Source organism: Erythrolamprus reginae, chromosome 10, assembly GCF_031021105.1.
Source record: "Erythrolamprus reginae isolate rEryReg1 chromosome 10, rEryReg1.hap1, whole genome shotgun sequence".
In the NCBI taxonomy this organism is placed as follows: Eukaryota; Metazoa; Chordata; class Lepidosauria; order Squamata; family Dipsadidae; genus Erythrolamprus; species Erythrolamprus reginae.
The window spans coordinates 47,458,983-47,471,735 of NC_091959.1; the positions used below are offsets into that span (position 1 = coordinate 47,458,983).

General features: G+C 42.3%; 1 protein-coding gene across 1 annotated transcript in view; it reads right to left on the reverse strand.

The window, feature by feature from the left end:
* Window positions 1–9,605, reverse strand: part of DNAH10 (dynein axonemal heavy chain 10) — a 141,553-nt gene extending 131,948 nt beyond the window's left edge. The window contains 6 exon segments of the mRNA XM_070763165.1: window positions 1,191–1,306; window positions 3,002–3,110; window positions 4,703–4,848; window positions 6,499–6,544; window positions 6,546–6,586; window positions 9,348–9,605. Of these exon segments, the coding sequence (XP_070619266.1) occupies window positions 1,191–1,306; window positions 3,002–3,110; window positions 4,703–4,848; window positions 6,499–6,544; window positions 6,546–6,586; window positions 9,348–9,567 (678 nt within the window). The 5' untranslated portion in view covers window positions 9,568–9,605.
* Between the last annotated feature and the right edge of the window lie 3,148 nt (window positions 9,606–12,753).

Here is a 12,753-nt window from a genome sequence, read left to right on the forward strand (position 1 = left end):
ATGCAAAAGGCAGCCACGCGAGCTGTCATGGGCCTCCCTAGATATGCCCATGTGTTACCATCACTCCGTGTGCTGTATTGGTTACCTACTAGTCTCCGAACACAATTCAAAGCGTTGGTGTTGACCGTTAAAACCCTACATGGCTTAGGACCAGATTACCTATGGGACCGTTTCTTGCCTCATGTATCCCATCAACTGGTCAGGGCCCAGAGGGTCGGCCTTCTCCAGGTCCCGTCAGCCAGACAATGCCTCGATTGGACTAAGTGACTGTTTGAAACTTTGACTTTTAATTAGGTGAAAACGGTGGGAACCTTTAGAATCAGTTTCCACCAGCTTGTGCCAATATGATAAATCCAATAAAACTATTCTTTGAGGAATCTACCTGCCTTGGAGTTCTTTTTTTTTAAATAACTTTTTAAAAAGATTTTCTAAAAATGATTTTTACAATCTGCTGTGTTTTTGGGAATATAAGATGCACTGCGTATAAGATAGAATAGAATAGAATAGAATTTTTATTGGCCAAGTGTGATTAGACACACAAGGAATTTGTCTTGGTGCATATGCTCTCAGCGTACATAAAATAAAATATACATTTGTCAAGAATCATGTGGTCCGACACTTAATGATGGTCATAGGGGCCAAATAAGCAATGAGGAAGCAATATTAATAAAAATCTTAGGGTATAAGCAACAAGTGACAGTCGTACAGTCAACATGGGAGGAAATGGGTGAAAGGAATGATGAGAAAAACTAGTAGAATAGAAGTGCAGATTTAGTAGAAAGTCTGACAGTGTTGAGGGAATTATTTGTTTAGCAGAGTGAGGGCGTTCGGAAAAAAAACTGTTCTTGTGTCTAGTTGTCTTGGTGTGCAATGCACCAAGATTTCAAAAAGGTGAGAAAGAAAAAAAAGGTTTTGTCCTCTCCAGCCCCCCAGGTGCACTCGGCAGGCCTCCCAAATCCTCTGTGCATCTCATTTTTTGCAAAACCAGACCCATTTTTTAACCCATTTTTGCAAAAATCGGGGCACGCAGAGGATTTTGGAAGCCTGCAGAGTGTTCCCAGTGGCTGGGGGACGGCAAAAATGCCCCCACTTTTGTGGAAAACGGCAGAGGTTTCTTCACAAATATGGGGTGCACAGACCCCTTGCGAAGCCGCCATGGAGATAAAACCCAACCGACTGAAGCCTCTCACCAGGGCCAAGGCCTGTTTGAGCATCAACAGGGTATTATTGTTCAGAATGCCGTATTCCAAAACTTCAGGCAAGACATCGCGGGCTTCCTCCAAGTCGTTGGGTTCATACACCGTTTCTGGTAAAAGACGAGAAAGAGCCCTGAAGTGGATTCCTAACGCCTGCATATTTCCTGCCTACAGGAAGTCTACTTTATTCATGGAACACTGCCCGTCCGAAAGTACAAATGTCCCACCGTCTCTTTTACCGCTTAATAAGGGACGTGTGTGTGTGTGTGTCTTTTGAGCATCTTGCTCCACTTACTATCCACCTGTAGGCCACGCCCTCTCATCAAAAATTATCCTTTGTTCAGCAGGCTAACATGCCAATTATATATTCCGATGCAACTTTTTTGCTTCAAGCCTTTTTTCCTTTCCTTTTTAAAAAAGTTTTATTGATTTTTATAATATAAAGATGTTGTGGTTAGCTCTGGCCCAGCCCCTGCCCCAATGACTGTGGATGAGGGGGAGACATCCAGGTGCTGCAGGCCTGTTTTGCCCCCGGTGGAATCTGCTGATGAAGGCTCCTCTGACCAAGAAGACATGAGTGACAGGGAGGAGGAGAGTGGGGCAGACAGCTCAGAAGGAGATCAATTCTCTAGCTCCTCCTTGGGTTCGGAACAAGAGTTAATGATACAGCCACGCATGCGGAGAGCGATGCAAAGGCAGCAACAACTGAGAGATTATTATCAAAGAAAATGAGGCCACCTGTGGTTGGGTGGGGCTGTGGTCATTAGGGAGGCTGCTATAAAGAGCAGCCTGTGGGTTTGGCCATTGTGGAGGATTATCTGATCGTTGTGTTTCATGCCTGCCTTGCTGACTTCGACCTTTTGTATGCTGATTTTTCCCTGCTTTGAAACTAAACCAGAGCCAAGTGTGTTTCACTTTGTGAAAGAAGAAGGACTGTGAATTGCCTCCCAGCTGCAAGCTAAGTATCTCAGAACTGATAAGGGACTTGTACAAATTACCAGTTTGTTTGGAGACAAGGGCTCTTGGCTATACCAAAAGAGGGCTTAGGTTAAGTGAATTTTCATTATAAAGAACATTGTTTTGAATTTTCAAACGTGTGTGTGTGTCTGAAATTTGTACCTGTGAATTTTTGGGAGGATTCTACCAGCGAGCCCGACAGAACATAAAGAATACACACAACACAAAACAATGCACGGTGAAATGTGCTCCTGCCACCCAACAACATACATTACAACCAGGAACATCAACGTATTTGCCATGTGCACAGTGATTCCAATTTGTTCTTTGTGGCTCGGTCTCGAATTCTACTAGCCATAAAACCTCTGACCCTGTCTCATCTTCCAATCTGTTTTCCCCCTTTGTTTTCATCAATTGTATTCATTTTAATTTCCATAATTTCAAATTGAATCTGTTCCACCATGTACCGATGTCAGTTTCGTAATGTCCCTTTTGTTGCATCCTTCAGTGCACCGGTGTGCCTTTCGTCCCCTGTCCAATTGTCTTTCCTTTCTTCCACCTATCATATATATTCTCTTCCTTTCATATATCCTCTCCTCTAAGTTCACTTTACCCTTATATATATTACCACATGTCTATTTTCTTCCTATGTATTTGTGTATTGGACAAATGCATAAATAAATACATAAAAAATAAATAAATAAAACTATTACCGTTTGGGCACTTTCTATAGCTGCTTCTTTAATTTCTCTGAAATCGCCCATGTCCCTCCTCGTTATTAGGAGTGCCATCTCCTTTGTAATCACCCATTTTAAACCTTTTTTTTCCTTTTCCAATGCTTAAAATACCTGCTGTCTCTCTCAAGAAAAAGACCGTGTCACTTTCCACAAAGTCTTCCGGGATGTCGTTCACCGCCATGTGGTAGTAGAGATTATAAACTTCTTGCTTCACAATTTTCTGAAACGGAGAGAGACCAAGCGGATGTGCTTAGAAAGAAAATAAAACACACATTCCAAATTTAGATTTGCCCAACACATGCGCTCGAAATGCAAGGAACACGCTAGAGCGTTGTGTTGGGAGCAGAAGCACTCTCGGCACAAAATTGTGGACTGGGTCACTTTGGGACTGCTTTTCCCATCCACAATTTTGTGCCCAGTTGCATTTGTAATTCAGTCCGAAGGATATCAGACATCACACCTATACACAGCCCAAAAAAGGCAGCATTTTGAAAAATAATAATCTTGATTGAAAAAGAGAAAAGTTGTGGTTTAGGTAGGAAGAAGAATTTTGGAGTACTGTGTTAAGTTTATTTATTTATTTAATTTATTGGATTTGTATGCCTCCCCTCTCCGGAGACTCGGGGTGGCTAACCGCAATAATAAAACAGCATATAATAATAATCCAATAATAAAAACGATTAAAAACCCATTAATATAAAAACCAGACATACATACAGACATACCATGCATAAAATTGTAAAGGCCTAAGGGGAAAGAGTATCTCAGTTCCCCCATGCCTGATGGCAGAGGTGGGTTTTAAGTAGCTTACGAAAGGCAAGGAGGGTGGGGGCAATTCTAATCTCTGGGGGGAGTTGGTTCCAGAGGGCCGGGGCCGCCACAGAGAAGGCTCTTCCCCTGGGTCCTGCCAAGCGGCATTGTTTAGTTCTGGAGACCTCACGTACAAAAAGATATGGATAAAATTGAACGGGTCCAAAGACAGGCTACAAAAATGATGGAAGGTCTTAAGCATAAAACTTATCAGGAAAGACTTAATGAACTCCATCTGTAGAGTCTGGAGCAGTGTTTCCCAACCTTGGCAACTTGAAGATATTGGGGAATTCTTGGAGTTGAAGTCCAGATATCTTCAAGTTGCCAAAGTTGAGAAACACTGGTCTGGAGGACAGAAGGGAAAAGGGGAACATGATCGAAACATTTAAATACGTTAAAGGGTTCAATAAGATTCAGGAGGGAAGTGTTTTTAATAGGGAAGTGAACCCAAGAAGGAGGGGACACAATCTGAAGTTAGTTGGGGGAAAGATCAGAAGTAACGTTGAGAAAATATTATTTGACTGAAAGAGGAGTAGATGCTTGGAACAAACTTCCAGCAGACGTGGTTGGTCAATCCAGAGTCACTGAATTGAAACATGCCTGGGATAAACATAGATCCATTGTAAGATAAAATACAGGAAAGAGTATAAGGGCAGACTAGATGGACCAGGTGGTCTTTTTCTGCAGTCAATCTTCTATGTTTCTATGAATGTGGAAGGGAGGGAGGAAGGAAGGAAGGAAAGAAAGAGAAGGAAGGAAAAGGAGGAAGGAAGGAAGAAAGAAAGAATCCACAGTCACTGAATGTAAACATGCCTGGGATAAACATAGATCCATCCTAAGATAAAATACAGGAAATAGTATAAGGGCAGACTAGATGGACCAGGAGGTCTTTTTCTGCTGTCAATCTTTCCCAAATTTCCCAAATCTGTGCTGATTAATTGCAGAGTGGACCCTACGAAGAAATAACAGGGCTGACGCTGGAACAGAGCAAAGGCGACTTACTTTGTACGTCCGAGGCTTCCGCCGCGATATGCCCAGTTCGCGTTCTATTTCCACTATGTCTGACCTGACGGAGGATACAGAGGCGACCCCGCTTGTGGTTCTTTCTGCTGGCTCAGTTACGGATGTCCTGCTCTTCCAACTTTTCTCTAAACAAGGGACGTCCAAAGAAAGAAAAAAAAATCAGATGTCACCACAAACAGAAGGTCATTTCCTGACCCATACAACAATTAATCAGTGGAACAACTTGCCTCCAGAAATTGTGAGGGCTCCAACCCTGGGGGGTTTTAAGAGGGGATTGGAAAGCCGTTTCTTTGAAATGGTATAAGGCGGTGGGTTCTCAACCTTTCTAATGCCGCGACCCGTTAATACAGTTCCTCACGTTGCGGTGACCCCCAACCATAAGTTGAGCGCCCATTCTCCCAACGGAGCTTTAAGCTGATGGGCAGGAAGGCCAGAGGGATGCCCCCACTGTAAATGCCTGATTGGTCAGATTGTAAAAATAGGCTCCAAGGCGCCAGAATAGAAGCTTTAGTTCCAAATACCAGGGGAAATTTGTCTTTTCCCCGGTCTTAGGCGCATGCATAAGTGCACCAGAGTGCCTTCAATAATAATAATAATAATAATAATAATAATAATAATAATAATAACAACAACAACAACAACAATAATAATAAATAAAGGAGGACAGAAGGAAAAGGGGGGACATGATCGAAACTTTTAAATATGTTCAAGGGTTAAATAAGATTCAGGAGGGAAGTGTTTTTAATAGGAAAGTGAACCCAAGAACAAGGGGACACAATCTGAAGTTAGTTGGGGGAAAGATCAAAAGCAACGTGAGGAAATATTATTTCACTGAAAGAGTAGTAGATCCTTGGAACAAACTTCCAGCAGACGTGGTTGGTAAATCCACAGTAACTGAACTTAAACATGCCTGGGATAAACATCTATCCATCCTAAAATAAAATGCAGGAAATAGTATAAGGGCAGACTAGATGGACCAGGAAGTCTTTTTCTGCCGTCAGTCTTCTATGTTTCTATAATAATAATTTATTAGATTTGTATGCCGCCCCTCTCCGAAGACTCTGTCCTTAATGTTCTTCATTTTTACTAGTTGCATGTATTTGAATATTATTATTTCTAACACTCTTTTTCAAATGTTTGACTTTTACAAGTATCATGTATCTTAATATTATCATACCTTCACTTGACAAAACAAATAAATAAAAAATAAATAAAACAGGCCACCCCTGTGAAATGGTCGTTCGACCCCAAAATGGGTCCCGGCCCCCAGATTATCGCCCCCTAAAGATAGGAATGACTGGTTGTAAATCAAGGGTTACCTGTAGCTCACAAGGGAGAACCAGGTGGGTTTAAACCTCACCGTCCCTTCTCCTTTCCAATATGTTTTGTGTGCATGAAACTACAACAATCCCTCCTTGTACAAGAGATGCTATTTGCAAGAGGGGGCACAGTGTGTGTTATGTCCCTGGGAGGGGGGGGGGGAACAGCGCCCACCCCTCTTCTCCTGCTGGTCAAGGTGATCCCTGGGCTGCAATAAAATTCTGGGGGATCCAGACCAATGAAAGATACCCCACCTGAGGATCTTCCGACCTGAATTTTTGTTCATGTTTACAATGATATCAAATTTTGCATGGTAACATACAAATCAAATAAATTAAATAATAAAATAAAATAAAATTAATTAAATCAAAATAAAGACAGTAGAGAAATGGAGAGGGGGGGGAACCAAGATATTTCTCCCCTTAAACCCGCCGAGGCTGGTGGCCATGACGCACTTGCTTCGCCAATGGAGGTAGAGGAAGACTCCGCCATTTTCTGCGAAGGACGTTTCATCCTCATCTGTCCCTTCTTCATACGGCACGTCTGTTTGCGGAAAACACAGAACAAAATATGAAGCATATGAAAATATTTCAACCACAACTTAGAACTGAATTGAACTAGAGATGAATGTGGGGTGGTGGTGGCAGAGAGTCCCCAAGAGAGACTGGACCACATGCAGTGTTTCCAGACAGATATGGCTCTCCAGACCAAGTTGCTAGTCCTCATGTGATCAACTTTGGTCTCAAAGGAAACCTGAAGGAAAAACAGAAGACTGAAGCTGCGCGCTGGGTAGTAAGATAACATTTTGATGGCTCCCAAATATATTTTATTGTCCCTTTATTTTATTTTATTTATTTATTTAATTTATTCATTTATGTATGTATGTACCGGTATGTATGTATGTATGTATGTATGTATGTATGTATGTATGTATGTATGTATTTATTTATTTTATCTATCTATCTATCTATCTATCTATCTATCTATCTATCTATCTATCTATCTATCTATCTATATCTATTAAATTTGTATGCTGCCCCTCTCCGCAGACTCGGGGCGGCTCACAGCAACAAAAAACAATTTAAAATACAAATTCAATAATTAGAAAGCTAAAAACCCATAATTTAAAAACATGCACACAACATACCATACATTTATTTATTTATTAGATTTGTATGCCGCCCCTCTCCGTAGACTCAGGGCAGCTAACAACAATAATGATACAACATGTAACAAATCTAATATCTAAAATAATTTTAAAAACCCTTATTTAAAAAACCAAACATACACACAAGCATACCATGCATAAATTGTATAGGCCTAGGGGGAAGGGAATATCTCAATTCCCCCATGCCTGACGACAGAGGTGGGTTTTAAGGAGCTTATGAAATTTACCCTTTGAGTAAATTATACTATTATTGATAATTCTGGGTCTCCCGTGGGGTTTTGTTGAATTTCCCCTTCTAGAATGTACAAAATAAATTCTGATTTTCTTGGCTAAACAAATGGAGCATTCATCAGCTAGCAATGAGGAAACATTATTGGATCCTGAGGGGGACCACGAGGAAAATGAGGAAAAAACAAGTCACTTATAAATAATGTATAATTTAACACAACACAATCCTAAGATAAAATACAGGAAATAGTATAAGGGCAGACTAGATGGACTATGAGGTCTTTTTCTGCCGTCAGTCTTCTGTTTCTATGATAGATAGATAGATAGATAGATAGATAGATAGATAGGTAGGTAGGTAGGTAGGTAGGTAGGTAGGTAGGTAGGTAGGTAGGTAGGTAGGTAGGTAGGTAGATTATAGATAATAGAGGATAGCTAATAGAGATAAATAGAGAAAGAGAAAGATAGGTAGATAAATAGGTAGAAAGATAAAAAGATAGGTAGATATAGATAGATAGATAGATAGATAGATAGATATAGAGAGAGAAAGAGAGAGACAGAGAAAGATAGGTAGATAAATAGGTAGATAAAAAGATAGATAAATAGGTAGATAAAATTATAGATAGATAGATAGATAGATAGATAGATAGAAAGATAGATAGATGATAGATTATAGATAAGAGGATAGCTAATAGAGAGAGAGAGAGAGAGAGAGAGATAGGTAAATAGGTAGATAAAAAGATAGATAGATAGATAGATAGATAGATAGATAGATAGACAGATGATAGATTATAGATAATAGAGGATAGCTAATAGAGAGAGAGAGAAAGATAGGTAGGTAGATAAACAGGTAGATAAAAAGATAGATAAATAGGTAGATAAAATGATAGATAGACAGATAGATAGATAGATAGATAGATAGATAGATAGATAGATAGATAGATAGATAGATAGATAGATGGATGAGGGGGAGACAGAAGGAATAAAACCTGCCATTTCTAGTCAATTTGAGGAAACTAAGGCCTTGTGGATAGGTGTGTGAGGGGTGGACGGATGGACAGAGCATGAGAGGGAATAAGATCTGCCATTTCTAGCCAATGGGAGGCCACCTGAGGAAACTGGGCCCATGTTGCTAGGTGAGCAACCAATGAAACAGCAGCGCTCCAAAGCTGGCCTACCAATCAGCTGTTTTGCCGGGAAAAATTAGGCTATAAAAAGGGCGGCTGGCAAGGGCATCTGTCAGAGCTGGAGAGGACAGAAGAGGCAGGAGGAAGAGCAGCAGCCCTGAGAGAAGCACCTGGAGCCCTGAAGAAGCCCAGAAGGCCTGGAAGAGACCAAGCTAGCCTGACTGGTGAAGGGAAGCTATTCTACGCTGAGAATCTGGAGTACCCAAAAGTCCTGAAGGCCCTGAATGACCAAAGAGTTGGAGGATCAAAAAGGCCAGAGTGGCAGAGGCAATTTGGGCCGGAAGCTGGAAAGGCCAGAAGGGTGGGAAAGAGGTCAAGAAGCAGAAACCCCCATATGGGGGTGGGAAGAGGCAGAGGGTCCTGAGGGACCAAAGAGCTGGAAGTCCAAAGGCCTAGACAGGCTGCTGAAGTCAGTGAGCTGGATGACAATAGAGATTAAATAAAAATATGAATAAAAAGTCGCTTTTTTTTCAAAAGGCACCTGAGGGGGCAAAGGAGTTGCAGCGCCCCCACTCTGCTGTCAATCGTGCTAGCTCAGGAATTCTGGGAGTTGAAGTCCACCTGGCATAGAAGACCCAACTTTGCCTACTCCTGTCCTAGGGGGAGGGGTTATTGTGGGGAGAAGGGGAGGGGTTGTTTCTTTGCAATGGAGCCATTGCAGCAGCGGGGGGGGGGGGCGCTCTGCACATGCTCAGGAGCCCGTCATCTCCGGCAGGCCGCGCACCGATCTCCACGTCGATCTCGTCGAGGCGCAGCTCCTGGCGGAAGAAGACGCCGGCCGCCTGGCTCTCCTCGGCGCTGGAGCTCATGTTGAGGAAGTGGAGCAGCCGTTCGGCCTCCTCGCCGTCGTTGCGGTTCATCAGCTCCTCGAAGACAGACGGGTCGGTGTGGCCCAGCGCCCGCTGCAGCCGCTCGCCCACCCACTGCACCCGCACGTCGTCCATCGCTACCGGGCGCCTCGCTTGGCCAAGCTGCCCGTCGGGCCGGTAGAACCCGCCCAACCGACGCCGCGCGGTCGCTGGGGCAACGGCGCGCGCGCTCGAAGCCACGCCCCCTCCTCCGTGCAGGTTCCGCCCCCCCTTTAATAGAGCGAACTACAGTTCCCGTCGTGCGTTGCTGTCGGACCTCTTTTTTCTTTTTTATCTCAGCCGCTGAAATAAAACGAAAGGCCCTTGAGGCGTTTTTTTGTGAGGGGAAAGAAAAAAAAGCTCTCTGCACATGCCCTCGAGGCAGGCTGCAGGTCTCAACCTGAGATTTTGGGGCTGGCTTTTTAAAAAAAGAAAATCTAAACTAAATTCTATATCTCCTATATCTTCTCTTCTATACCTATATTCATTTATTCAATTTTTATGCCGCCCTTCTCCTTAGACTCAGGGCGGCTTACAACATGTTAGCAATAGCACTTTTTAACAGAGGCAGCCTATTGCCCCCACAATCCGGGTCCTATATCTCTTCTATTCTTTCACTGATATGTTCTATTACTATACAGTACCTTCTTTTCTATTCTTTCTTACATATATTTTACTATGAGTATCTCCTCTATAACCTTCATCATGTATTTTACTATGTGTGTATAGATATACACCTACTAAAACCCTCATTGTGCATTGGAATAAATAAATAAATATAAACAAACCTATTTTGAAATATAAAATATATATTATATAAATATTTATGTGTGCCTACTGTCCCTGTCCTGTCTTATCTAAATCTGCACTTCTATTAGTTTTCCTCATCATTCCTATCCTTTCCCCTGTATGGTTGTAACTGGTTGCTTGTATCCTAAGATTCTGATTAATATTGTTTCTTCATTGCTTATTTGACCCCATGACAATTGTTAAGCGTTGTACCCCATGATTCTTGACAAATGTATATTTTATTTTATGTACGCTGACAGCATCTGCACCAAAGACAAATTCCTTGTGTGTCCAATCACACTTGGCCAATAAAATTCTATTCTATTCTTATCCTTTTTTATCACTTCTTTATACTTCATGTTAATATATATATATAGGCGCCCCAAGTCCACGGAGAGGGGCGGCATACAAATCCAATTAATAAATATAACTCTATGCTTGTTTGACAAATATAATAAATAAATATTGTCATTGTCAATACTGTACAACAAATTGTCATTGACAAGGAAAGTCACGTGACACCCAGAGACCATCACACATAACAATCAGAAATAAAATAAATTCCCCACCCTGAACCACCCAAACATCTGCACAACAGGCCAAATAATGTCCAACAGCTCACTGAGGGTGACCCTTTAATTCCTGATGACCCTCCTAGGGACCCACACATAAAGTTCCGTTCCAGATGTTGAAAGGTATTTGCAAAAAAATGCAATTCGAGGCCGTTCTCCCCCATATTTTTAAATCAAAAATCATGTTAAAGTAAGTACATCAATGGCTTTCCTGTCGTCATTTTCCCATGGTTCAATACATACACCTTCCAAAAATGGTTCCATTTTTAAAAATGTTTAGCCTGGGAAATATTCACAAATGTGAACCCTGCGTACGAAAGGGCTCCTCGGTTATGGTTAAAAGTGGGAAGGCTTGATATAAAACCTGCGGCCCTTGGACACCTCCTGACGTTTCAGGACTGCTCACTGCTCCCTCATCCTCTTGACCCTTGGATAGTCCCATCGGCCCCTAGGGGTCAATGCTGACCGCCTTGGAGAACCCGGGCCTTGCAGGATGGACTGATATCCATCGTATCAAATGAGGATTATGGGTGAATGGTGGTTTACTCCAAACCTCAATGCCCATCATCCCCTGATGCACATCGGGGCTCCTTTTGGCAAACGAGACCGCCTTCTGCCGCATGAATCCCAGCGACCGGTTAGGTCCCACAGAGTGGGCCTTCTCCGGGTCCCGTCAACAAAACAATGTCGTTTGGCGGGGCCCAGGGGAAAAGCCTTCTCTGTGGCGGCCCCGGCCCTCTGGAACCAACTCCCCCCGGAGATTAGAATTGCCCCCACCCTCCTTGCCTTTCGTAAGCTCCTTAAAACCCACCTCTGCCGTCAGGCATGGGGGAACTGAGATATTATTTCCCCCTAGGCCTTTACAATTTATGCATGTTATGTTTGTTTGTAGGGATGTTTGGTTTTACAATAAGGGTTTTTTAGTTGTTTTAGTATTGGATTTATATGAAGTTTTTTATTACTGTTGTTAGCCGCCCCGAGTCTACGGAGAGGGGCAGCATACAAATCCAATCAATAAATAAACATCAGCCAGGCAGATCTCATTCCCCTAAGCAAACACCGCCTTCTCTGCAAACCCGGATTCCACCGGAAAACCCATTCTCCAAATGCACCAAATAGCTTTTATTGAAGATTAGATTGCATTGGCACTTATAAAATTATTTACGGTAAAATACCTCCCCTTTAATACATTAAAATAAAAACACCCAGCAAACCTACCCTTTAAGTGGTCTGTTGTGCATAACAAAAAAAAGTGTATTTTAACAGAAAATTGACTTTGGGCTTACGTTAAACATAAATCTAATGTTTGCCAATGTCACAGAAAAGGAGTGTGCAGTATCCCAGCTAAAACAGCCTGGATTAATGGAGGCCGTTGTGGCAAAGGAGTGTCTAATCTTGGTAACTTTTAAAGACTTGTGGACTTTGATTCCCAGAATTCCTCAGCCAGCAAGGGTGGACTTTAATTCCCAGAAGGCACGGCTGGCTGGGGAGTTCTGGAAGTCGAAGCCCACGAGGTTTAAACCGCCAAAGTTTGACACGCAGCTGTCAAACTGTCAGACAGGAAAACATCTTCATTATCCTGGGAAGGTTTTCTATAATCCCAGGATTTTCCCCATAGTAGAAGGCCTGGTAGATTTATCAGAGCTTCCAGAATAATTCCAGTGATTCCAGGCTTCAGAACAGAAACCCATATTGCCTAGAATGCATCTTGTAAAAAAGAAAAAAAGCAGAGCCCAATATTTCTATTTCCCTCTGTAAATTTCAAGTAGGTTTTCAATCTCTCTTCTATTCAGAATTGTAAAAAGAAGAGAGAGAGAGGAAAAAATAGAGCCCGGCATTTTTAATGTTCGTTTTTCTTTAAAAATGTGTTGAAAATGTGCAAAAAGCCCGTGTTTTGGATCAAGAGAAAAACCGTCAGTGG